General features: G+C 28.8%; 4 protein-coding genes across 4 annotated transcripts; 3 read left to right on the top strand and 1 right to left on the bottom strand.

The window, feature by feature from the left end:
• Nucleotides 1-1,345: 1,345 nt before the first annotated feature.
• On the bottom strand, nucleotides 1,346-4,055 carry LOC8284048 (protein SRG1). Its single transcript, XM_002519724.4, has 4 exons — nucleotides 3,754-4,055; nucleotides 3,189-3,427; nucleotides 2,635-2,959; nucleotides 1,346-1,989 (listed from the first exon to the last, which is right to left on the bottom strand). Exons 1-4 carry the CDS (start codon nucleotides 4,009-4,011, stop codon nucleotides 1,705-1,707), a joined length of 1,107 nt encoding a protein of 368 aa, XP_002519770.2. The 5' UTR covers nucleotides 4,012-4,055; the 3' UTR covers nucleotides 1,346-1,704.
• A 10,055-nt stretch (nucleotides 4,056-14,110) lies between these two features.
• LOC8284047 (protein SRG1) lies at nucleotides 14,111-16,891 on the top strand. Its single transcript, XM_002519723.4, has 4 exons — nucleotides 14,111-14,622; nucleotides 15,044-15,291; nucleotides 15,397-15,721; nucleotides 15,918-16,891. The coding sequence occupies exons 1-4, from the start codon at nucleotides 14,359-14,361 to the stop codon at nucleotides 16,176-16,178; spliced, it is 1,098 nt and encodes a 365-aa protein (XP_002519769.3). The 5' UTR covers nucleotides 14,111-14,358; the 3' UTR covers nucleotides 16,179-16,891.
• A 1,755-nt stretch (nucleotides 16,892-18,646) lies between these two features.
• Nucleotides 18,647-20,157, top strand: LOC8284046 (xyloglucan endotransglucosylase protein 1). Its single transcript, XM_015719491.3, has 3 exons — nucleotides 18,647-19,036; nucleotides 19,120-19,313; nucleotides 19,652-20,157. The coding sequence occupies exons 1-3, from the start codon at nucleotides 18,761-18,763 to the stop codon at nucleotides 20,058-20,060; spliced, it is 879 nt and encodes a 292-aa protein (XP_015574977.2). The 5' UTR covers nucleotides 18,647-18,760; the 3' UTR covers nucleotides 20,061-20,157.
• Nucleotides 20,158-20,711: 554 nt separating this feature from the next.
• Nucleotides 20,712-21,956, top strand: LOC8284045 (xyloglucan endotransglucosylase protein 1). The gene is made up of 3 exons (XM_002519721.3): nucleotides 20,712-21,052; nucleotides 21,143-21,339; nucleotides 21,481-21,956. The coding sequence occupies exons 1-3, from the start codon at nucleotides 20,792-20,794 to the stop codon at nucleotides 21,839-21,841; spliced, it is 819 nt and encodes a 272-aa protein (XP_002519767.1). The 5' UTR covers nucleotides 20,712-20,791; the 3' UTR covers nucleotides 21,842-21,956.
• Nucleotides 21,957-23,818: the final 1,862 nt, after the last annotated feature.

Raw genomic sequence — 23,818 nt, 5'->3', positions numbered from 1 at the left:
TATAATTTACTTTTAATTATTATTTACAATAAAGTAATAATTATACAGGTAGATGACTATTTATTATAAAATTGATTAAAACTTTATACTTCAAGAATATGGAACGTGGTATGTGTTCCTCGTAGTCTATAAGAAAAGTTGTGCGATGGACCAAGTATATATATCTAAAATTAATAAATATTTAACTTAATTATAAAAGTATACGATTTTTAATATTTTTGTAATTTAATTATATATTTTTTTAATTTCAATAATATCATGCATTGTTTTTTAATTTCTTACAATTTGATACACTATTTTATCATTCTATGAAATTGAGTTGATATAGCAACTGAAATAACTGATGTGACAATCGAAATGACTAAAATAATATACATGGGATTCATCTATAATACGTGTCGTTTAATTTAAAAATTAAAAAGATTTTTATCTAAGTTTGGTGTATTCACCAATTAATAAGAGAATGACACATATGTATAAGTGTTTTATATTTTTAGTATTAAATAATTTACATATGTTTTATCATTTAAAACTAATAAATATATGTCAATTATCTATTTAGTGTATAGTTGAGATTTTTGTTCAAAAAATAAAGAATAAACCTTCAATCTTGATATCCCTCGCAACTCTTATTTTTCATTTATGTTTCTATCCTTTCACTTCATCTATCTCAAAATCTCAATTCAAATTTAAAACTCATTTTTCCTTTCTTGGCATTCCTCCCTGAAGCAATCAATGTGGAGTATGAAAATGACGATGAAGAGCGACGGCTGTTGAATCTAAAGACAATCTACATCAAAGGGCTTCATTAACCTTCTTTATCTTCTTCTTCTTTTTGTTATTTTTGCTTGCTTTATTCTTCTTATTAAAAATGTGTGTTTTTTTTTTTTTTTTTTGTATCTGGGTATTATTGGGTATCTATCAATTTTTCATTTTTCAATTTGTGAATTCTGATAAGAGATTGGATTTTGTGTGGGTTTTACTGCATTTCAAAATGATTTTATTTTTAATTTTTTTTCTACTGTATGCTTATGTAAATCCATTAAAACACGCAAGCATGAGGGCCTCAAGTGGTTATGCAACACATGCATGAGGTCCTCAAGTTGTTATTGCATGAATAATGGGTTTGTATTCTTACTGTTCCTCGAATGAAAATACAAGTGTTATCAGAGCTGAAGAGATTTGTTATCACGAGACAACCCACTTGTTCAACTAAAGAGCTGAAATTTTAGTCACCCACTGTCAAGGTACACTTTCAGCATATACTTTATGTAGGATTTATCCAAATTAAAATATACTTTTACCATTAAATAAGTGGGTGATGGCTATATAATAACATAAATAATGTTTCAGAAAAGAATATTTAAAATTACTTATTATACTCTTATAATAACATTAAAAAAGTGCGTTTTGTTCTATGCATGGCTGTACAGGAAAAGAACAGCAAATGTTGCACTCTTAAATACACTCTTATGTGCGTGTATATGATATAATTAAAACAAAATACATTGCTTCATCAACACTTCTAGTGAGAAATTACAAATCAATTACAAGACGCACATAACACATATATGTATAGATACCATGGACGTACGCAGAGGACAGGACAACACTTTCATTCTGAGACCTCTTTCTAGCTTATTGTCTTTCAGAGTAGGAAGATCAATATATCTATATAAACCATGTCGATTATTGATTATTAGACTAATTGCTATCGAGTTTGTCCTCCAATACCAATTCCTCATGCTGAAGTTTCATTTTCTCCAAGTATGATTTCCTATTGAGCTTCTGAGAGAAGTAGCCTTTGACATAATCTTCCATCCCTATTCTTCTATATTGTGGTGGGTTCTGTGAGTTGATTAGACTTGGAGCAGGTCCAATCTCCACCTCAAATTTAGGGTTGCAGAAAAATGCAATAGACATCCTTTCTTTTTCAGAATTTACTGTTACCCTGTGCTCGATGCTTTGGTATACCCCGTTGCTCAATATCTTTAAAAAAGAAAATTATAAAGGATTGGAGAATAAGAAGAGAAAAATTTAAACATAATAAATAAAATGAGAGAGAAGTTACAACCACTAATTAATTTATTAATAACTTTGAGTGCATCAAAAATAATATATATATATTTCTTTCAATTTAAGAAATTACTTATTCACATTTGAAGCTTATTTTAAATGGTAAGAATATTTATTCTTGAGAGTAAGAGGTCTCAATCTCTATATTAGGATGAGTTTTCACCTTTATAGCGAATGTAAGAAGATGACTGTATAATCATATCCTGTTGGTACTCTAACAAATTAAAGAAATAATTTGTCCTCATTCTTAGTTATCTATGATATAATAAGGCTTACAAATATAATTAAGAGAAGTCAACGTTCAAGAAAAGAATTAATTACTAAATGTGGTCTTGCTCTATTGGTACGAGTATATTGACCGATCAACTTTGAAAATGATATTAAACCTGCAAAATAATCTTTGAAAATGACATATAGCTAGGGTTTCTAATTTTTTTTTTTAAAAGTCGATATAGATTAGAAATAATACACCATGTGTTCCAATTATATATAAAAATTTATTTTATCTTTTCTATAGCATGAGAAAAAGCTGGAGAGGAAAATTATGACATGACAAACCTGAAGAATGTCTCCTAAATTCACAACAAGTGCATATGGAACGAAGCTCACTGGCATCCAAACTCCATCCTTTTTAATCTGGAAACCATCAACTTCATTAACCTGACTGAGGATTGTGATTCCAGTTGCATCTGAATGAGGAGTAATACCCACAACTAGCTCTGGTTGTGGGCATGGAGGATAATATGACATCCTCATTGATTGCATTCCATTATCAAACAACTCCTCCATCTCTTTTTTATCTATGTTTAGAGCCTGTGCTAGAAACTCAAGAAGCTTCATGGCAATTTTTTGCATTTCAGATAAATAACTCTCCAAGCTATCTCTGTATGCATTAAAACAAACTTAATTTAGAGTATAACATGATAAAATGAACTTTAAAGCACCTAACCAATAACAACAGAGTGTTTGACTTGTAAGAATTCAGGATTGATGATTAATCAATAATTGAACCCTAATTAAAATTGAAATCTTGAAAATGATCCGCACTAAGAATTCCCACGGTATCAAAAACGAAAAATGGAAAAGTGGGTTAAGATCGATAGAGGATGGACCTCAGAGATGAAGGGAGCTCTGGAAACAGGTGAGGTTTTCTTCTAGTAATAGGGTTGGTTATCATGTAGAACCTATCACCCCAGTCGAGTGTCCCTTTCATTCTAGAGATTGTTCCATAACCTTCAAACTCACCTGGCCTTATCTTGTATTTCATTTTCTCCTCTAAGGGAAGCTTATAGAATTCTTCAATCTCATGATTCAGCTTAGCCATTATAGAGCTAACTCCGTGGTTCACCAACTGTTTAAAGTTGAAATCAAATCTCAACCCAGTTAGATATATTTGCACTTCTAATTGTTTCTGCAAGCCTTTTCTTTTTACAATAAAAATAATTTTATCAACTAAAATGGAGAAAAATATGAAATTAAACTGCAAGCTACTCAAAAGCTAGAAGGCAGCTGTCTCAATACATCCGTTCTGGTTTCTGAAACAACTTAATTTCATGTGAACATATAATACATTGATGATGTAGAACGGTGAAAATTTATCTAAGACAATTAAAATATAAACATAAGTAGAAGAAATAAAGTAATCTAAAACAAAAAGAAATTAAAGTGAGAAAGAACCTGGAAGATTCCCCATTCTTTGCAAATGGAGTGCAACTTTTCAATCTCTAAATCTGAGGTTTCCTTGGAAAGCAGCAGCTTGAAGTCAAAAGTGGGGATTATTGTGGAGAAAGAATGGCAGTTTAAGGTTTCTTCATCATCAGAACGAAAAACATAGCGTGGTGGGATCTCGACCATAGGCTTTTTTATGAGCTCTTGAAGACTGAGTACTGAATGGAAATTCTCAAAGCCAGCGGCTGAAGGTTGTGGATATGCCATTATTATTGCTTATGAGAAAAAGTTTCTGTGCTCTTAAACCCCGCATACCATGTCATTAAGGCTAAGTGTTTATATATATACGCGAAAATAAATATTTTTTTAACATCAAAAGAACTCAAAAAGATAAAATCCAACTGGGCTTTGGACAGGTGTCATCTTTTGGATAGGCAGTGAAATACCTATAAAGATAAAATTCTTTTCTAGTCTCAATATATGTGTGTCCATCAATGAATCAAACTCATACATGAAATTCATATATATTTATTAAATTTTAAATAATTTAATATATGTTCATCATTTAATATAAAAATTTAGATATTTATTGTCATTTTTTTATTTGTTGCAATATATTCACTAAATGCAGAGCATATTTGAAATTATCAATGAGTGTTAAATATAAATTTAATTTTAATAGATCAGTTTTTTACATTTATTATCTAAATTAAATATAAATTTAATTTAATTTAGATATTTACATATATATATATATATATATATATATATATATATATATATATATATATATATATATATATATCAATTTGTAATATTTTTCTATGCCCAATTTTTAAAGTTAAGAAATTAGTTTTTTAAGAACATCTTTTACCAACCAAAACTATCTCAAATGGAGCCGAATTGAATAAAGAGAATGTGCGTCTTTACCTTGTCATCAAATTAAATTTCGATATCCATACATATCATTTTTGGAATTAATCATGAGTACATACTAATGTAAGAGAGTGAAACACTTTTTTGTTAAAAATAAAATAGAATAAAATTTTATATAATAAATATATAATCAATATTTCTAAAATAATATATAAATTTATATTTGAGGTTTAGTTCAAGTGGCAAGAGCGAGATAGAGGTCGTGATTTTAAGCTCCCGTCTTTACACCGGGTGAAATTTCACCTTTATGACAAATATAACAAAATGAACATCCCATATTGTATAACTCACGGCCTATTAAACTTTCTGTGGATAAAAAGATATATAAATTTTTTATTTATTTCTTCTGAAAATAGTAAATAAATATTTCAAATAATAAAATAGAGTTTAATTTTTATTTTTTCGAATTACCGACAATGATTGAGATTTTTTATTTCAAAAAAAATAATGATTGAGATTTTAATAATTTTGTATATTTTTAATTAAAATTTTACTTTTAATTGTTACCTTCCAAATGAGAATTGGGGTTAGCAAATCTTATAACCCTTAGGAATGCCGAATAATTCTCACTGAAAAGGAGTGTTAAGACCCCTTCGAAAGGAGGCCTTATATCCTACGTTCCGCATCATATTGTGATGTGGTTTCATAAGGTACAATACAAGCGTCAAAGTTTTAATCCGTGCTTTTTTTTCTAATTTATGTTCATTAAATATATATTAAATATTTATTAATTTATATTCATTAAATATATATTAAATATTCATTGTTGAAATATTAAATATTTGTTGTTATTAAATTTATTTTATTAAAAAGATATTTATACCACAGTATTTGACATCTTTTTTGTTTATTAACTGTAAAGACAATTTATATTATATTTATATATAAAATAAATATCATTACAGTAAACATGAATATTTATATTCATTATAAAATTGTAACTCGTTTGGTTATGAAATTATCAATTACATAAACATGAAATACTTAAATTGTTAAATGTGTAAAAAATCAGTTTCATTCACATATAAAATAAAATTCTAGTATATAAAAAGTTCCTAAGATTATATGATATTATTTTTATTAGATAATTTATTTTATCATTTGCCGAGAGTATATAACGATTTTTAATTTTTGAGAGTAGACTAATTGAAAAATAAAAAATTATATTATTAATTATATTAAATATTAAATTTTGAGATATAAATTTTTTTAATATGTGTTAGTATATTATAACAGATTTTGATATTTGTACTATTTGTAAGACATAAAATTTAAAATTATAAATAAAAAAAGTTTATTAATTTTATAATTTATGCTGTTATAATCTTAAATTAATTAAAATGGTAAGACTGGCTGTGGAAGATGAACCGACACAGAGAGTGTGTGAAATGAAAATGGAGAGGTGGCAACATCATGATAAAAAAAGAAAAAGAAAAGAAATTTGACGTTTGGTGCGAGAAGTACGTTTGCTTTTAAACTATTTTTGAGTGCAATTAAGCATAAAAAAGTTTTGAAATCCATGCCCTTCTGTATAACTGAAGATTAAACAGAAAGAAGATTCGTCACGTGTGGCAAGATAATGGGCTCATCTTCTTTAATTAAAAGTCTTATTATACCTGACCAACACACTGCCACATTTGACCAGAAAAAAACCTCACCAGTCTCTCCCTCTTTTCCTTTTCTTTACTTCATTTTGTCTAACAGTAATCATATCTGAAAAGATAATCATTTCAATATAATCACTCACCCAATCTCCTTTCCTTTTTCTGTTTATTTGATGTTGTAAGACTCCGGCAAGCAAGCTGCATTTTATTCCAGTTAAGACCCTATGCACCAGATTATCTTTTCTATCTCTGCTACCTAAAGAAAAAACAACATGATTTCAAATGCTCCACTTTGGCGTGGTAGATGATATGTAGAAGATCATCACAAAATTTCAATTTTTTTTATTTTATTTTCATAATTGTAAATAAATATAAGAAATGTATTTCAATAAATAGTTTCATATTTAAAAATAAATAGTTAAAAGTTAAAGTTAAAAATGAGGATCAATATAGAATTGATGATAGAATTTAATATTACATAATTGTAATAAACTACAAGAGTTTACTTATAGGCATTAAATATGTTATATTTAATAAAAACCAATTAATTTAATAGTTTAAACCTTAAAGAAGCAGTTGCAGGAATCCAGTTAAAAAGAAGAGGAATTAGAAATGTAAAGATAAATATAGGAGATGAAAAAACTACACAAGTGAGTAAAAAGTAGATAAGTGGGAAGTGATGCTGTTTTGAGTGGTTGGAACTCTACCAATCTGGCATATTTTCAGCATTATTTTTCTTAAATAAGTATAATATGCTGTAAACCAACCATTTGAACCGTTCTTGGGTTTTGACAGGTTTGCCGATTACCCTACCAGTTTACATGTTTTCTTTTACTGATAAAATGGGTTTTGCATTTAAAATAGGACTGAAAACTATAAATATGATTTTTCATTTCTTTATATATCATGCTGATCAATATTGGGAGAGGATAAAATTATATAAATAATTTAGTTAAACAATCTATAAATATCAAAATTTGTTTGGAACGTGTTTATGATTGAAGGCATTAATGAAAATGGTCTCTGTTGGCATTTCATTTTCTTTATGAAGGAGAACTAAACATGTGCACAGCGCAGTCATGACTCGTGAAGATACAAGTGGATTAGACACAAAACGCCCTTTCCATGCTTATTAATAAATCGCTGGATGTTTCTTTTTTGTTTTCTTCACAAGCAGAATGGTCAGTCCACGTGTAAAATAACCTGATAATATGTTACAGTTTCTGAACTAGAGATAACAAGCAGAGTTGATTGCTTTTGTTCCTACCAGGAAATTCTGTTCTACACTTGGCTCTATATGTATAGTCCGGAATTGAAAAGAAGTTCATCATTCCGGAATCGGACAGGGCAACTTTTTATTTAAAATTGGCCGATACAGAAATATTAATTCTTTTAGCTAGCTAGGCCAAACTTCTTTTAGTTCAAATACAATGGGTTGAAAGAGTGCATTAGTCAATACATATATTTATATCACATAAAAGAATTCCTAATATAAATACACTGAAGATGTATAATTTTTATATTTATAATATGATTATTCTATTAACTTATTAAGTTTTTTATTAAAATAATAAGGACACGTGTTCCATGATTATAGTTATTATTTTGCATAAATATTTTATTCAAAAAAATTATATGTTTAGAATATGTCAATACTAAACTGAATATATATATAATAATATGAATTAATGAAAACATAGTTAAATTATTTTAGTAATTGATTAGCTAACATATTTATTATATTTATTAAATTAATAATAAAATATAATTAGTTTTTTAAGGATTAAAAATTATTATTTTATAAAAAAATAACTTATTAGATGGTATTTTTTATAATTTAGGGTAATTTAATTAAAAAATTAACATATTGATTAATGTATTAATATAATAGTTTAAATAAATACTTAATTACAAAATTACACATCAATATAGACACATGATTTATCCTATATATCAAAACTTCTATTAATAAATACTTTTACATAAATTTTAGATTAAGTCTATGCTAATAAAATTTTAAAATTTTAAAACATTAGACACACAAATTTATTTTAGATTATCATTGTTTTCTAAAAAATGAGAAATAATTCCAAAATATTAAAAAATTATTAAATATTTTACTACTAATTTATTTATTTTATAACTATTTATAATTAAACCAGTAACATTTATCGCACAATACACAACTAATATATATTTAGGTTAATATGTGAAAGATTTAAAACATATATCAATTGATACATATATATAATGATGAATGTGTAAATTTATACTTATTATTCTATTATGTAAAAGAATTACAATATTATTAGTAAATTAACTAATACGTTATTTTCTAATAATATAATTATTCTAATTCAAAATGATGATATATAACTAATAAATTATATTTAATGATTCTAGATATTAAAATATAATATTATTAATTAATAAAAATTTATATAAATATAACTATTACATGAATGAAAGAATTAACAGGGTGATCCCATTTATATGATACACCGTACATTACATAATTTATTATATATTTAATAAGTTTAAATAATATTTAATATATAATAAATAATGTAATTTAAATTAAATAAATTAAATGTATTCATAACTGCGTAATAAGTGGGTAGACAATTAATTAAAAGAAATAAGAAGTAAAGTGACGGACGCTTCCTTCTCTTGTTCTATGGTATTATCATATTTATGTCAGTAATCCAGTGGCGGACATTGTTAAAAGGAAAATCTAGTGGGGCATTCAAGCTAGTCAGCAAGCATATTCATTATATATATATATAAGACAGAGGTACAAGAAAACAGAAAAGAGATAATCATACACAGCAATCCCATTTAAGCTAAACATTGTTATCCATTAGGGTAATTAAGTGGGGGGTTTAAAAAGAAGGAAAATAAGAAATAAGAATTTTGGGTTACCAAGAAGAACAGTAATTATATAACGTAATAATTAAATCAATTAGTCATGCAATATTATCTGTTGGTACACGTCAAGATTGCATATATAATCTATTATTTAAACCTTCCTATTTACGTGTTATCTAAGGCACTTACGATAATTAAACAACAAAAAAACGTGCTTAGTTGCAAAAGTGTAATCGAAATAAGAAAGCATGCGGGTTGACGAAAACTGCACATTGCTTTTGTTTTTGTGGTTATTATTATTATTATTATATATTTAACAAGTAAGCCACGTTTCTAACCAAGGCACACATGCAAAATAAAGATTGCAATAAGATGACACATTCAGAAAGTCTGTTCAATGTGAACTCGTCATTGATGACGAAAACATCCAATAAAATGAATTTCCATCTTACTTTTTCTATAAAAGAAACATTTAATTTAATTATTTTTTATAATTAATATATAACTGTTTGAACAGAAAACAAAAAAACATAAAAACAAAGGGTTCATATATAATTTCAACTTCATCCCGGTCAATTTAATGGTTAGGGTATATAAATTAATTTTGAGGTTAACTATTAGTCACCCAATGGAGTAGATTACCCAACTGATTCAAACTGACCGAGTTGGCTATCTATATACTATATACAAAGGCTTATTCTTGGATTGATTTGGTCGGCTATCAAATCTCTACTCGCCCTTTTTCTTATAATTTATTACTTGTAAAGCCCAACATGAACATGTATATTTAACTTAATTTTGCTTTTGTGCCCTTCATTCAAGTTATTGTATGGTGCATCTTCTAGTAACTAATACATTACTATTTTTTTTATAAATTTAATTCTAAATTATATTTGGTTCAAATCCCTATAAAAGTATTTTTATTTATTTATAATTAAATTTCTTTATTTGGAGTGACATGTAATATATAAAAAATATATTTAAAATCAATTTAGAAGCAAAGGCATAAAAGAGAGAAATAAAAGGAGATATAAATAAAAAAAGAAAATTAATATTATTTCAATTATTTTAAAATTTCTCAATTGTAGTTAGCAACTTATAATTGCATGATAATAGATTTAAAACACATTAAGTAGTTAAATAAAGTTAATAATATATTGATCTCTTAAAACAAAAGAGGATTACTTATTTTAATAAAACATTTTTGCAGTACATAGAATGTGGGTTACAGATGTCGTAGAATCTTGAAAGGTGGCACATTGTCGAGAGCTTCTTCCAGTGGACGAGTAGATATTAGATGTGGAATTCCAAACATAAAAATAAGATGTGTCTTGAGTTACCCACTCAATCAAACAAAGTATATCCCCATGTCATTAGGGTTTTGAAGTCATGATTGTTCTATCTTCAAAATTTGCTATTATTACTAGCCACTTTCGATATGACGGGTTCTATTCATTATACGATTAATATCAAAATATATTTTTAAATCCTTAATTATTTTATTATTATTATTTACTCTTCATATTAGTTTGTGCAACGTGGCTAAATTATATCATGAATCTGGATATATTTTATATTATATAAATGGTGTTCAAAATACGATAATTTCATTTAAATGAGGAAACTTAATTTCTAAAACATACGTGTGAAAGTTTCAATTTAAATATAATGTTTTATCTGTTATTGTCGATTTAAAATATAATCTCGAGTTATTTTCAATTGTTTGGCTCGATATTGTCTTTTCCATTCTCGGTTCTTGATCATGTAAAGTTTTAAATCAAATTCTATAAACTGTTGTTTTTCATTCATTTTCTTTTGCCCTCTATTGCTTCTTTTCTTTTTCTTTTTCTTTCTCACACGTAAATTGCATATTTGTAGATTATGAAAACTTTTTTTGATGAACTGAAATTCTCAATTCTTTCACCATTCTCCGTAACTTCAAATTAAATTCTACAAGTTTTATCATTTATTTTAAAATATGATTATAGGTTGATTAAATATAATCTTCATTATTATATTCATTAAAAATATGATAACAATTTCATTACTATAAAATAATAGATTTATTGTATATGAATTATATATTCATTATGTATGAATTATAAATTCATCATTTTTATTCGTAATTTTGATAACAGTTTTATTTTTTAGATTAAATAGATTCATTTTGCAGCACATTGAAGATCATTATATATGAACAATAGGTTCATTATTTTATTCATAATTTTAATAACAGTTTTATTTTTGAAATGAAAAAAGTTCATTTTGTAGCACATTGAGGTTCATTATATATGAACCATAGATTGGCCATGTTATTCATAATTTTAATAACAGGTTTACTTATGAAATGGAATATGTTAATTTTGTAGTATAATAAACATAATATCATTAACAAATGAATATAAAAGTTTTAAGTAATGAACATGTTATATGTGCATAAAAATAAATTAGTATTCACAGGTTAAATGAACGAATTTATTATCTATAAACAACAGGTTCATTAAAATATAATTTGAGATTCATTATAATCAAAAGTTCATCATAAATACATAAAATGTTTTAAAGGAAGATTTGTTTTATACAAAATAAATAATATATTCATCAATAACAAAAATCTATATAAAATATTTGGTTTTCAACTATAGACTTTAGTTCTATAAGCTTTATGTCATAGGTTCTTTAATATTCTTACTATTGCTTTTGCAAACAATTTACGTGATTGTATTGAAATGTCATGTCAAATAAATATAAATCTGTTTATATAACAATGAGATTTGCAGAAATTTCAAGATTAAAATTGAAAACTAAATAAATCATAAAGATTGTAATTTTAAAAATAGGAAAGAGTGTACATGAAACAAAAATGCAAAAAAATAAAAAGAAAGTTAATTTTGTAGTATCGAAGAAGACATTTGTGTATCTTAGTTGAAGTAAAAAATTGTGTACTGAACTCGCGATTTGTCTGTTTTGATGGTAGGTAAAAAATCTTCAATTAAATTCACTTTTCTTAAAAAACACAGGGGACTACACGCGTTAATGTTGCAAGGTATATAATGGTAAATATACTTAGGTTCATGATATAACTAACTCCTGTAATGTGCCTATTACTTGTTCTGGAAATAAAAATTTGTATTCAGGCCTTGGGCCAAGGTTGGTACCCATATTCAGGCCCAGTAAGCATGTAATACAGTTCAAAGTTGCCTTAGCCTTTAGAGTTGCTCATGGGTCTGCCCTATCTTCCTCACCATAGAATTTAAGAGGTTTGGATTAGCCTGAATTGCTCTTCTGGACCTCACTCAGCCTGGTTGAGCTAAGGTCAACCCATAATGTGGGGTCTTATGTCATGCACCCTCAACAATGTGGTGCGGTTAGTTGTAACACATGTATTTTTTTAATTGATATTTATTAATTTATGTTCATTAAATATGTTCTGAATATTATTATTTTAATATAAATGTTAAATATTTATTGTTTATTACTTTTACTTTATTAAAAATATATCTATACCACAATATAAATATTTATAATATAATTTTAGTTTGATGTTTTTTCTCGTTTACTAACTACTAATTGTAAAGACAATTTATATTATACTTATGTTATAAATGTATGTTTGATAAATTAATAAATATAATATTCATTAATAATAAATATTAATTAACAAACTAATGAATATTATGTATATAAATAATGAATACTTATATTAATTATAAAAAATATTTCAATATGCATCCCAAAAATAATGAATCTAATTTTTGTAAAGAATCAATATCATTTTCATCTGAAAATAAATATTTCATAGTAATTTAAAAAATATATATAAGGTTATAATTACTGAATTAACAACAATAAATTAATGAATATATAGATTATAAATGATGCATATTCTTCATTAAAATAATGAGCACTTAAAAATTAACAGAATACAAAATGAACATCGTTACAGTAAACAATGAATATTATCCTATAAATGATAAATATTAATATTCCTTATAAAAATATAACACTTTCGGTTATGGAATTATCAATTACATATTGATAAAAATTTTAAAATTATCAAATGTGTAAAAAATTAGTTTTATACTAATAATATAAAATCTTAATATATGAAAATTTTTAAAAATTATATTATATTAATTTGATGGATAATTTATTTTATCATTTACCGAAAGTATATTATTTTTAATTATCCAAGTGTGACTAATTGAAAAAATTAAAAAATTATTACAAATTATATTAATTTTTAAATTTTATTTACCTATAATATATATATATATATATATATATATATATTAAATTTTGAAATATAAGTTTTCTTTTGCATGTGATAATATAATTTAATACATTTTGACATGTATATTTATTTTTAACGTATACAATTTAAATTTATGTATAAAGATAATTAAGAAAGATATTAAAATATTTAATTTATTATTATTTATAAAATATTACAAAAATTTATAAAATTTTAAAAATTCTATCTAATTTTATTTATAAATTCAATTTAGATTAATTAAAAATTAAAATAATTATAATAATTATACAATGCTAGATAAAAATATTTACTTAAAATTTAAAGAATATATAATAATTAATTTTATTATAAATTCAAATATAAAAAAGAAACAGTACTCCCACCCACACGTGGGCCCTGCATCCAGACCACACTTCAAAGTAGATCGGGGTGCAGGGCATAATTTGCCATAAATGTGCAAGTCTAAGAAATAAATAAATACTTGAATTTAAGGTCATGAAAATAGCATATTTAGATTGAGGGATGTAGAATTAATATCATTAGGGTAGATATTGGTAATGATACAAAATAAATTGTTTCATATTTACGATTAACTTATTATTTGGTATTGTTAGAATTTGAAAAATAAAACATAACATAGCTGCACAACTTGAGCATATAATTCTGCTAATGGAGTCATCACTGCAACCAGTTAACTCAGGAAAATCTGTCAAAGTACCAGTCAAGGGGTCCCTTGTTAAGATCCAACCTAGGTATTCCAACAGCTCTATAAACTAGGCTCAATAAAGACAATTTAATCCACAGCTAAGAGACAACAATATTTTTGTACTGACAACATCTGCATTTTTATCACAAAGGAGATCCATCTCTCTCTGCTTCTTTTATGAGACTCGCCTGGAAGGCCCAAAAAGAAAGGAGAAAAAAAAAAAAAACCTGCTTTGGAACATATTTATGCTAATGGAGACATCACTAGAAGCAGATAATTTTGGAAAATCTATTATAGTACCTAGTGTTCAAGAGCTTGCTAAAGCTTCCCTCATCGAAATCCCAACCCGGTATGCAAGACTCAATCAGGATTCTCCGATTATTTCTGTTGATGGGTTGTCGCATTTATGCGTTCCGGTCATTGATCTTGAAAGATTGAATGCTGGAGATTCTGTAGATTTGGAGTTGGAGAGGCTGCACTTAGCTTGTAGAGAATGGGGTTTCTTTCAGGTACGTATATACTTGCTAGATATTTGGTACTCCAAATTGTCAAACCGTCATAGGCAGTTTTTGATTGAAATAAATCCTAACATGACCTTATAGTTTAGGGGCAAGAAGAAGGAATAACATAAAGGGTGTTCTTAGTGTATGATAAGCAGTGAGGTTCATGATGTATTTAAATGGAACAAAAGGTACAAAATTTATTTATCAATGTACAAAATTTATTTATCAATGTACAAAATAAGAAAGGTATGTTGATTTCTCTGCCAGTGATGCAGGTGGTAAGCACATAAGCTTAATAGGTTTGTCATTTTCTGTTAAATAAAAACAATTAATGATTGTACTAAAATAACTAGTCTTATCATTTGATATTCCTGATGATAAAATTGGGTGTACTCTTTAATACTTAGTTAAATTTTGATAAAAGCAGCTTGTGAACCATGGGGTGAGTACTACTTTGCTGGAGGTGTTCAAGTTGGAAACTGAGAATTTCTTCAAACTTCCTTATGAAGAGAAGAAAAAGCTGTGGCAGCAGCCAGAAAACCATGAAGGGTTTGGGCAGCTCTTTGTAGTTTCAGATGAGCAAAAACTAGATTGGTCAGATATGTTTTACATTACAACCCTTCCTTTCAATCTCAGGAAAGATGTCCTCTTTAATAAACTCCCTCCAAACCTCAGGTTTTTTCCTTTCACCTTTTCAGCCTCACCTTTTAATGGCTATAAAATGTGTAAGAAAGCTATTAGTTTGATTTGAAGTTTCATGTTTTCTTTTTTATGCTACAGAGAAACTTTGGAAACTTACTCTAATGAAGTGAAAAAGCTAGCAATTGGAATTCTCGGTCATATGGCGAAAGCTTTAAAAATGGATGAGAAGGAATTGAAAGAGCTATTTAGTGATGGTGTTCAGTCAATGAGAATGAACTACTATCCTCCATGTCCTGAACCAGAAAAGGCCATCGGATTCACACCTCATTCTGATGCTGATGCTTTAACCATTCTCTTTCAGCTTAATGAAACTGAAGGATTGCAAATCAGAAAAGAGGGCAGATGGGTTTCCATTAAACCACTTCCAAATGCTTTTGTTGTCAACATTGGAGACATCATGGAGGTACCATTCTTAATTAGCTCGTTCTGGATAATTAGTGTATTCCATAACTTACTTGATTGTATTAATCATGTAACATGGACAACATAAACAAACTTAAATGGAGAAACTAGCTTAACATAAGTTTTTTTCTTTTTCTTTCCATTTCTTTCTTGCGTTAGCATTATCAATCATGATTTTTCAACAATTCTTTTTGCAGATTGTGAGCAATGGTGTTTACAGGAGCATTGAGCATAGGGCAATAGTGAATTCAACTAAAGAGAGGCTATCCATTGCGACATTTTACAGCTCCAAGCTAGACTCTTTGTTAGGTCCTGCAGCCAGCCTCACTGGCCCTCATAATCCCCCAATCTTTAAGCAAGTCCCTCTGGAGAAGTATTTCAAGGAATTTTTCTCTAGAAAACTGAATGGCAAGTCATATCTTGACTTCATGAGAATAGAAGATGCAGAAAACATCTGAATTACCAAACTTTTTCGTTTTTTCCCATACTATAATAACTAGTTTACTTTTATGACAAAAGATGGTTTTGGGCCTTTTGGAAACTTAATTAAGAATTCAAAATCCCACTTGAATTGGGCTTGTTTCTTTATTAAAAATTCAACAATAAAGACATCAGAATCCAATAAAAAGGCTCACTTTGATTGGATAAGGGGATTGCATGAGAACATCTTCTTACCTAAAGCCTTAAATAGAGGCATCAGAATCCAACAACAAATGGTTCATTCTGAACGCTGAAATGATTGAATAATATGGTAAATTTTCTCCAGTTTCCAGAGCTCAAATGGTCTGCCTGAGCCAGAAAAGTCATCTATTTTTTGTTTTCTTCGTAAAACCATTAAACCCGTGATCACATTAAATTTTCAACCACAACGATTTGGCTTTGGCGGTATGAGTTTGCTCTTGAACATTCAGAAGTTTTTGATCTTTAATATAAAGCTGTGAAATGTGCTACTAAGAGTAAACTTCTATAAATAAATTTATATGATTATTGTATTGAAATTAAAAAATGATTTCTTAATCGCATTTAATAAACAAATTCCTTATAGTATTTTTAATTGATGGCGTATAAAAATAAAGAAAGAAAAAAGGTAACCTAAAAGAAAGAGTTGGAAAAAGCCACTTTACGCAGCAGTTTCCTAAATCTTAAAGATGAAAAAGAGAAAAGAGAAAAGGAAACTGTTTTGTTCCCTTTGTCAAAATCTTATGTAAGATGGTCCACTTGCATACGAAACCCATCCTTCTTATGTAAACAAAGCTATCACATGTATTCTCCATTTCTATTCTCCTTCGCCCAGTAGGAATTTTGTCTGCACCATGAAGAGCCTGTCACCTGGGTTCCTGCTGCCTATTTTTTTCTTCTTTAAAATGATATTAACAATCATAAAACACAACTAAGACATTGTTCTGATGCCGTATTTATACATAATAGAAATGAAAATAGGGTTTAACAGTCATCAAGATGGAAGTTAATGCATGGTTCTAAGGAAGCTAAGATTAAATTTAAGACATTTGAAATTCTTTTTTCCTTAAAATTAACTTTGTAATTACTATTTAAAACTAAGTTAGTATATTGTTTTGAGATATAGAACCATTAGCTTAATTACAATTTCATGATTTGTAAGTATAAATTGTATAAAACTGTATAGGATAGATATTTAGATGCTATTACTTGCTTATGCACCATGTCATGTGATAAAATTGCAGTTATCTTTTATTTTCTTTATATTATTATTTTGTGCTACCTGTTTAAAATCATCAACCTTTTTCAAGTTCATCAACTGTTGATAAATGGAAAGCTTCCATATATTCATCAACTTTAGTAAAAGAAAATTGAATTTGGTAGATGGGATTAGTAGATCTGGAGAGATCATTAGGCTATATCAATTAATAGTAAAAAAAAGTTGAAGGCTTACTTGTGTTGATAATTTTGATCATACACTTTTTATTTGATTTGACAATTTTATAATGATTTTAGCTAATTTTTTTTATTATGGTCAAAATAGAGTGATGTAACATTTTATATATATATAGTCAAATATTTAATCGGTTAAAATTGCCACATAAAATTATAAAATTGGGCATAGCAATATAACAATATCGAAACACACGTAAATAATTAACATTTTATTTTACCATTAATCCTCAATTGAAATCACTCAATTATAGCAATACCCTTTTACTATAGAGTTTAGACTTAAATCACTCTGCTCCATCTTGAGGTTCTTATTACCAGAATCCAAAATCTTAAAACACAAAAAGTTTTCCACCGTTTGCGGTTAGAAGAGACAGTAAAGGAAGTGAGAAGATATGATGTTTGCACCCGTTTTCTTCGCATATTAAAAACTGGAGTGAGTGCAACTAATGAGGCAAAAACATCACAAAAATATTTGACTTGGTGGAACTCTACGTACCTTACCTACAATCTCATAGAGTAATGAGAAATTTCAATCTTGACTGAAAGATTGTCAGCATCTATCTATCTTATCCTTATACACACTCACGGACTCAACAGCTAAAACCCGACCAGAGAAATTAATAACTGCTGCATTCCTTAACCTAATCCTCATGTTAAATAATTTGTCATTTTGCAAGATTCAATTAGGAGGTTAGGTTACATTTAGTTACATCCTACCAAGATGTCTACAATAAAACATAACAGCAATTCTATTGTTTGTTTTGTAATACATATAAATACAAAGAAAAACCAGAACTAGAGGCTGGTCCATAGCCGTAACGACTTATCAAAATTAAGTAAAGGTTCTCTCGAGCTGTTCTCTACTATACTCTAAACCCTTACTTTCAAACAAAATTTACTAGCTTTTGCTATTGCATTTCCAGCTCTATGCGTCTGGTATAGAGTCCATTTCAAGCATCCTGAAGTCACGTCCACAATTAAATAGCACAATTCAAAAAAATATCTAAATAAATAAAATTCTCTCTTAGAATTATTGCTAGTTCTGATCCTATTTAACACCTGTATATATAAAGGCCTTCTAGTAGTAGCACATAGAGTCCACCCATCAAATTATATCTGATCAGGAATGGCAATTTACATGCTCTCAATAGTGTCGTTTTCCTTTGCTTTCTTTCTGGGTCCTTTCATGGCTGCTTTGGCCATAGGTAATCTCAACCAAGAGATTGACTTGACATGGGGGGGTGATCGTGCTAAGATAATTGGCGGCGATGTTCTTTCCCTGACTCTTGACAAGGCCTCCGGCTCTGGTTTCCAGTCTAAGAAAGAGTATCTCTTTGGAAGAATAGACATGGAAATCAAACTAGTTACTGGCAATTCTGCTGGAACTGTCACTGCTTATTATGCAAGTCCCTTAAGCCCCTACAATTTCTTTGTCCGTAAAATGTTAAGTTTTACTTTTTGCTGATATGATTAGTTCTATTGCAGTTATCGTCTCAAGGGCCTTATCACGATGAAATAGATTTTGAGTTCTTGGGAAACCTTAGTGGGGACCCATATACCGTACATACTAATGTGTATACACAAGGTCAAGGAAATAGGGAGCAACAGTTTCACCTCTGGTTCGACCCAACTAAAAGTTTTCATCTCTATTCTATTGTATGGAACCCCCAACGCGTCATGTGAGTTATAATTCTCTCCTTTTTAACTCTTAACATTCTTCACGTAAAACTATCCATTGGACTGGTAATTCAATGATGGAATATATATACATGTAATGCAAGAGTTCACATTCTGAAATTAATTTCCTCTTTAAACGTGTGATTACTTTGCTCTCAAAGGAGTTGCGACTATTGGTTGTGAGTATCAAAAACAGAGGGATTGATTGTGGGAATAAACCGCACAATTAGAAGACTAGGTCTCGAAGACTCACCCCTTCAAAGAATTCTGAAGTACAACAAATATGTATAATTGTCCCAGGTCAAATCTGTATAATCTTCTAACATGCTGCTATGTACAGTTTCTTGGTAGACAATATCCCCATACGAGTATACGAAAATGAAGAATCAATTGGAGTTCCATTCCCTAAAAACCAGCCCATGAAACTTTACTCAAGCCTCTGGGATGCTGATCAGTGGGCAACAAGAGGTGGGCTTGTAAAAACAGATTGGTCAAAGGCTCCTTTCATAGCATACTACAGAAACTTCAGAGCCAATGCATGCTTATGGTCTTCAGGTCTGTCTTCTTGTTCGTCAAAGACTACGAATCCTACTTCTAGCGGCGGTTGGCAAACTCAAGGGCTCGATGCTGATGGTCGAAGAAGACTTAGATGGGTGCAAAAGTATTACATGATTTACAACTATTGCACAGATTATAAGCGATTTTCTCAAGGTCGTCCACGTGAGTGTCGGCGATCTAGGTTCCTTTAGATAAATAAAAGCAAAGGTCTGTTGCTTGAATATGGGATTGTAAGATATGTACACGTTTAATTTTACTGTTGTAAAACTAATTCTCTTTTCCATTTTATTACTATTGTTAGCCCAGATCATTAAGTCTCACGTGAACACCTCTGTTCAGGGTAAGAACTGATCAGTAATTTATTTCAAACCAGTCAAAACATAAAGTTTACGGTGTAATGTTCCTTTTGTCGACCTTGAGCTAGCATTTTATCTAAACAATTTTCTTTATATGGAGGCTACCGTGTCCTAGCTATGTATAATGAACAAGCTATGCTGGTCATCGCATTACCAAATACATAAAACAGAACTGGTGCAGGAATAGTTTCATTCTGATCCGTTAATGAAATAATCCCCTTGTTTGATGGATACCGTTATTAAGCTTTATGCAAAACTTTCCAATAAACTTGTTTACGCTATGTTATCTTCAAAATCCGCTTATTGCGAATGCCTGCCATCATTAATTATCTATTTTCTTGGATTGTATGGATATGATTAATTAGCTGTAGTTGCGTATAATCTCCTATATATAGCATGTAAATTGTATCTTGTAAGTCGGCCCTTAATTACCTATATATATAAAGGCTTCACGAAGAACTCCTTTAGGGACATAGGTCCAAGGGGTTGGTGAGGTCTGTCAGGAGATGGGGAGCCAATGATTTTCGTATCTCCCATTCTCTTTGTTACTTTTCTCCTTCAGAAACATGGCAACATTTTTGCTGCTTTGCATTCTTGCGAGTTCTTTCCTTGCTGCTGCTTGTGCGGGTAATTTCTATCAGGATGTGGACATAACATGGGGCAGTGGTCGCGGCCAGATAATGGATGGAGGAAATCTTCTCTCGCTTACCCTTGACAAGGACTCTGGCTCTGGTTTCCAATCCAATAAAGAATATCTCTTTGGAAGGTTTGATGTGCAAATGAAGCTTGTCCCTGGCAACTCGGCAGGCACCGTCACCACCTTCTATGTAATGAACTCATTATTATTTTTTTTGAGCGTCTCTTATTAGATCCGTAATGTAACTTCCGTTTTCTACCATTTTTTCTTGGTAATGCAGTTGTCATCTGATCCGGGGCCAACACATGACGAGATTGATCTCGAGTTCCTGGGGAACCTAAGTGGGTCTCCCTACACCTTGCATACTAATGTCTACGTCAAAGGGAAAGGGGCTAAGGAACAAGAATTTGACCTCTGGTTTGATCCAACAAAGGATTTTCACACGTACTCTGTAATTTGGAACCCTCAACGAATCATGTAAGATAATGTTGCTTCACCTTAGAGCGATTTTTACTTTTTTTTTTTTTTCTTTGTTAATCTCATGAGTTATAGCTTACCAACGTCCATGTCTATCACCTCAAAATTTTGGCAGTATATTAATATTGTTTCTCGTGGCAGTATATTAGTAGATTACATTCCCATAAGAGTGTTCGAGAATCAAGAATCAATTGGAATCCCATTTGCCAACAGCCAACCGATGAGGGTATATGCAACCATATGGGATGCAGACCAATGGGCGACTAGAGGTGGACTGGTAAAAACTGACTGGTCAAAGGCTCCTTTTACTGCCTACTACAGAAACTTTAATGTACAGACTACCGATTCTAATGGAAATAAAGCTTGGTTAACTCAAGGACTCGGCATTAAAGATCGAAAATGGATCCGATGGGCGCAGAAATTTCATATGATTTACAACTATTGCACTGACCCTAAGCGTCACAGTGACCGTCGTGAATGTCGAAAATCGAGATTTCTATAAAATCTGCCGCCTTCTGTTATGAATTTGCAAGTCGAGGAGAAATAGAAAAATTGTAACTTGAATTTTGAGTCCTGAAAAGATTTTCCATTCTAATGAAAACACTCTTATCATTAAATCTTTCTCTTTTAAAAGATGAAAAATCGAAAATCCTTTTAAGTGCCTAACATAACAATAAGAAGTAAAGGACTTTGCAAACAAATCATTCCTCATGGTTTTGTAATTAATATTGGAGAAACTATCCTTAGTTTTATCAAAAAAATCACTTTGTCTTTATTTGTAGTTAGTTGATTTTTTTATCATTTGAACTGAATCAAGTTATTAGAAAGAGAATGTGTTCGTTAATTATATGTAAAAAAATAAAAAAAAGAATCTCTATCAATAGAATGAGGAAGTACTCTTAAAATCTATTTTGAATAGGTGCCATCTAAGCTGAGTATCAAAAGAAACCTATTAACTAGCAATAGTAGAATTATCTTGTATTGATTAAAATATCCTTTTATAATAACACACTTAAAATCAATTTAAATATTATTTTCTTTTCTGTTATATTTTTTTTCTTTCTTTTGCATTATTAATACTTTCACTTGTCATTTAATGAGGGTAAAATTTCAAAAAATGTAATTGATGTTTCCTTGATTTTTTAAAATGGTATTTCATTTGAAACAAAAAAATTTCTTTAAAGTGACATTTATGTTCAAATGAAAAGAGTAATTTTTAGAGTTTCATTGAATGAGTGGGTTATATATGGATTAGAAAATGGGAAATTTTCAAAAATATTCAAAAAGAATAATTTTTTTTTTTAAATTTATGGTATGGTTGTTTTTTAGTTGTTTTATCTAAAAATAATCAAAGAAAAACTAAAAAAACAACTAAAATCATAATTTTGGAGAAGAGCTTTTTTGAGAAATTTTGAAAAAAGGTTAAAAACCGTATTTTAATATTTTAATACAGTAAAAATAAAAAAATAATATAAATTTGATAAAATAAGGGTATTTTTATATCTTTTTCTTAAAAAATAGGTATTGTTTTCTTCAATTATGGAGGCTATAGATATGACCCACTAATTGTGCACTTCACAGAAAATGGTTAGTTTGTATTCTTCAGAGTCATCACTAAAAATATAATAAATTATTAAGAGAATTCATACTTAAGATTTTATATTTTAGAAAATAATAGTATATTTTTTATAAGCATGACTAATCAAATGGTGCATGTTGGTGAAATTTTCTTCATTTTCTTTGCTAATTAAGATGATTAATTGATCATTCGGATTATAACAAATGAAATCAGCCGTAGCATTGAGCATCATGCTCCAGTTAATTCAGAGAAAGAGAGGCTTTCAATTGCCACATTCTCTAGCCCAAGATTGGATTGAGAAGTTTGTCCAGCTCCAGGCATTATAGCTCCGTCTCCACCTTTGTTTAAGAGAATAAGGGTTGGGGAACACTTCCAGAGATTATTTTCTAGCAAACTTTGATGGAAAATGGTATATGGATGCCACGACGATTGAGACTCTTTGGGAAGAACATGAAATCAATGGAGCGGACTCCTACTACACAAATGGCACACGTTATAATATATATGAAACTAATATTTATTGTAATAATTCTCTGTAAAATGTGTTTGGTTTAATGCGCCTGACTAATTTATTTTTAACTAGAAATTGCAGTTCCTAAGATCTTAAAACACTAAACGATAGATGGATTTATAAACAAAAAGAGATGATAATTTAAAAGTTAAACGTAAAGCTTAAAATTAAAGGTTTAAAAGAAATTGAAATTGCATTGATAATCTAAGGAGTTATAAAGATTGCTGAAAAGAAATACGAAAACAATCAACTTCAATTTAGATAAAAAGAAATGCTTGAAGGAAAAAAGTTTGATAGTCTTTTGCATTTGAAGTTTGTAGTTATGAGTGTTGAATATGTTGTAGCGTTTGATTGATTGATTATTCCCTTCACTTAGTTCTCCTTCCTAT

The sequence above is a fragment of the Ricinus communis genome, chromosome 5 (genome assembly GCF_019578655.1).
Source record: "Ricinus communis isolate WT05 ecotype wild-type chromosome 5, ASM1957865v1, whole genome shotgun sequence".
NCBI classification, from domain to species: domain Eukaryota; kingdom Viridiplantae; phylum Streptophyta; class Magnoliopsida; order Malpighiales; family Euphorbiaceae; genus Ricinus; species Ricinus communis.
Note: the sequence above shows the minus strand (reverse complement) of the source record. Positions and strands in the feature narration are given on the sequence as shown.

What these genes read in the sequence shown, in the direction of transcription:
- LOC8284047 (XM_002519723.4), top strand. Translation starts at nt 14,359, where the DNA reads ATGCTAATGGAGACATCACTAGAAGCAGATAATTTTGGAAAATCTATT. An exon ending in GAGAATGGGGTTTCTTTCAG is followed by an intron (nt 14,623 to 15,043) that starts GTACGTATATAC and finishes TGATAAAAGCAG; the next exon opens with CTTGTGAACCATGGGGTGAG. An exon ending in AAACTCCCTCCAAACCTCAG is followed by an intron (nt 15,292 to 15,396) that starts GTTTTTTCCTTT and finishes TTTATGCTACAG; the next exon opens with AGAAACTTTGGAAACTTACT.
- LOC8284048 (XM_002519724.4), bottom strand. Translation starts at nt 4,011, where the DNA reads ATGGCATATCCACAACCTTCAGCCGCTGGCTTTGAGAATTTCCATTCA. An exon ending in AAGAATGGGGAATCTTCCAG is followed by an intron (nt 3,428 to 3,753) that starts GTTCTTTCTCAC and finishes AACTTTAAACAG; the next exon opens with TTGGTGAACCACGGAGTTAG. An exon ending in GAGCTCCCTTCATCTCTGAG is followed by an intron (nt 2,960 to 3,188) that starts GTCCATCCTCTA and finishes TAATGCATACAG; the next exon opens with AGATAGCTTGGAGAGTTATT.
- LOC8284046 (XM_015719491.3), top strand. Translation starts at nt 18,761, where the DNA reads ATGGCAATTTACATGCTCTCAATAGTGTCGTTTTCCTTTGCTTTCTTT. An exon ending in GAACTGTCACTGCTTATTAT is followed by an intron (nt 19,037 to 19,119) that starts GCAAGTCCCTTA and finishes GTTCTATTGCAG; the next exon opens with TTATCGTCTCAAGGGCCTTA. An exon ending in TGGAACCCCCAACGCGTCAT is followed by an intron (nt 19,314 to 19,651) that starts GTGAGTTATAAT and finishes TGCTATGTACAG; the next exon opens with TTTCTTGGTAGACAATATCC.
- LOC8284045 (XM_002519721.3), top strand. Translation starts at nt 20,792, where the DNA reads ATGGCAACATTTTTGCTGCTTTGCATTCTTGCGAGTTCTTTCCTTGCT. An exon ending in GCACCGTCACCACCTTCTAT is followed by an intron (nt 21,053 to 21,142) that starts GTAATGAACTCA and finishes TTGGTAATGCAG; the next exon opens with TTGTCATCTGATCCGGGGCC. An exon ending in TGGAACCCTCAACGAATCAT is followed by an intron (nt 21,340 to 21,480) that starts GTAAGATAATGT and finishes TTCTCGTGGCAG; the next exon opens with TATATTAGTAGATTACATTC.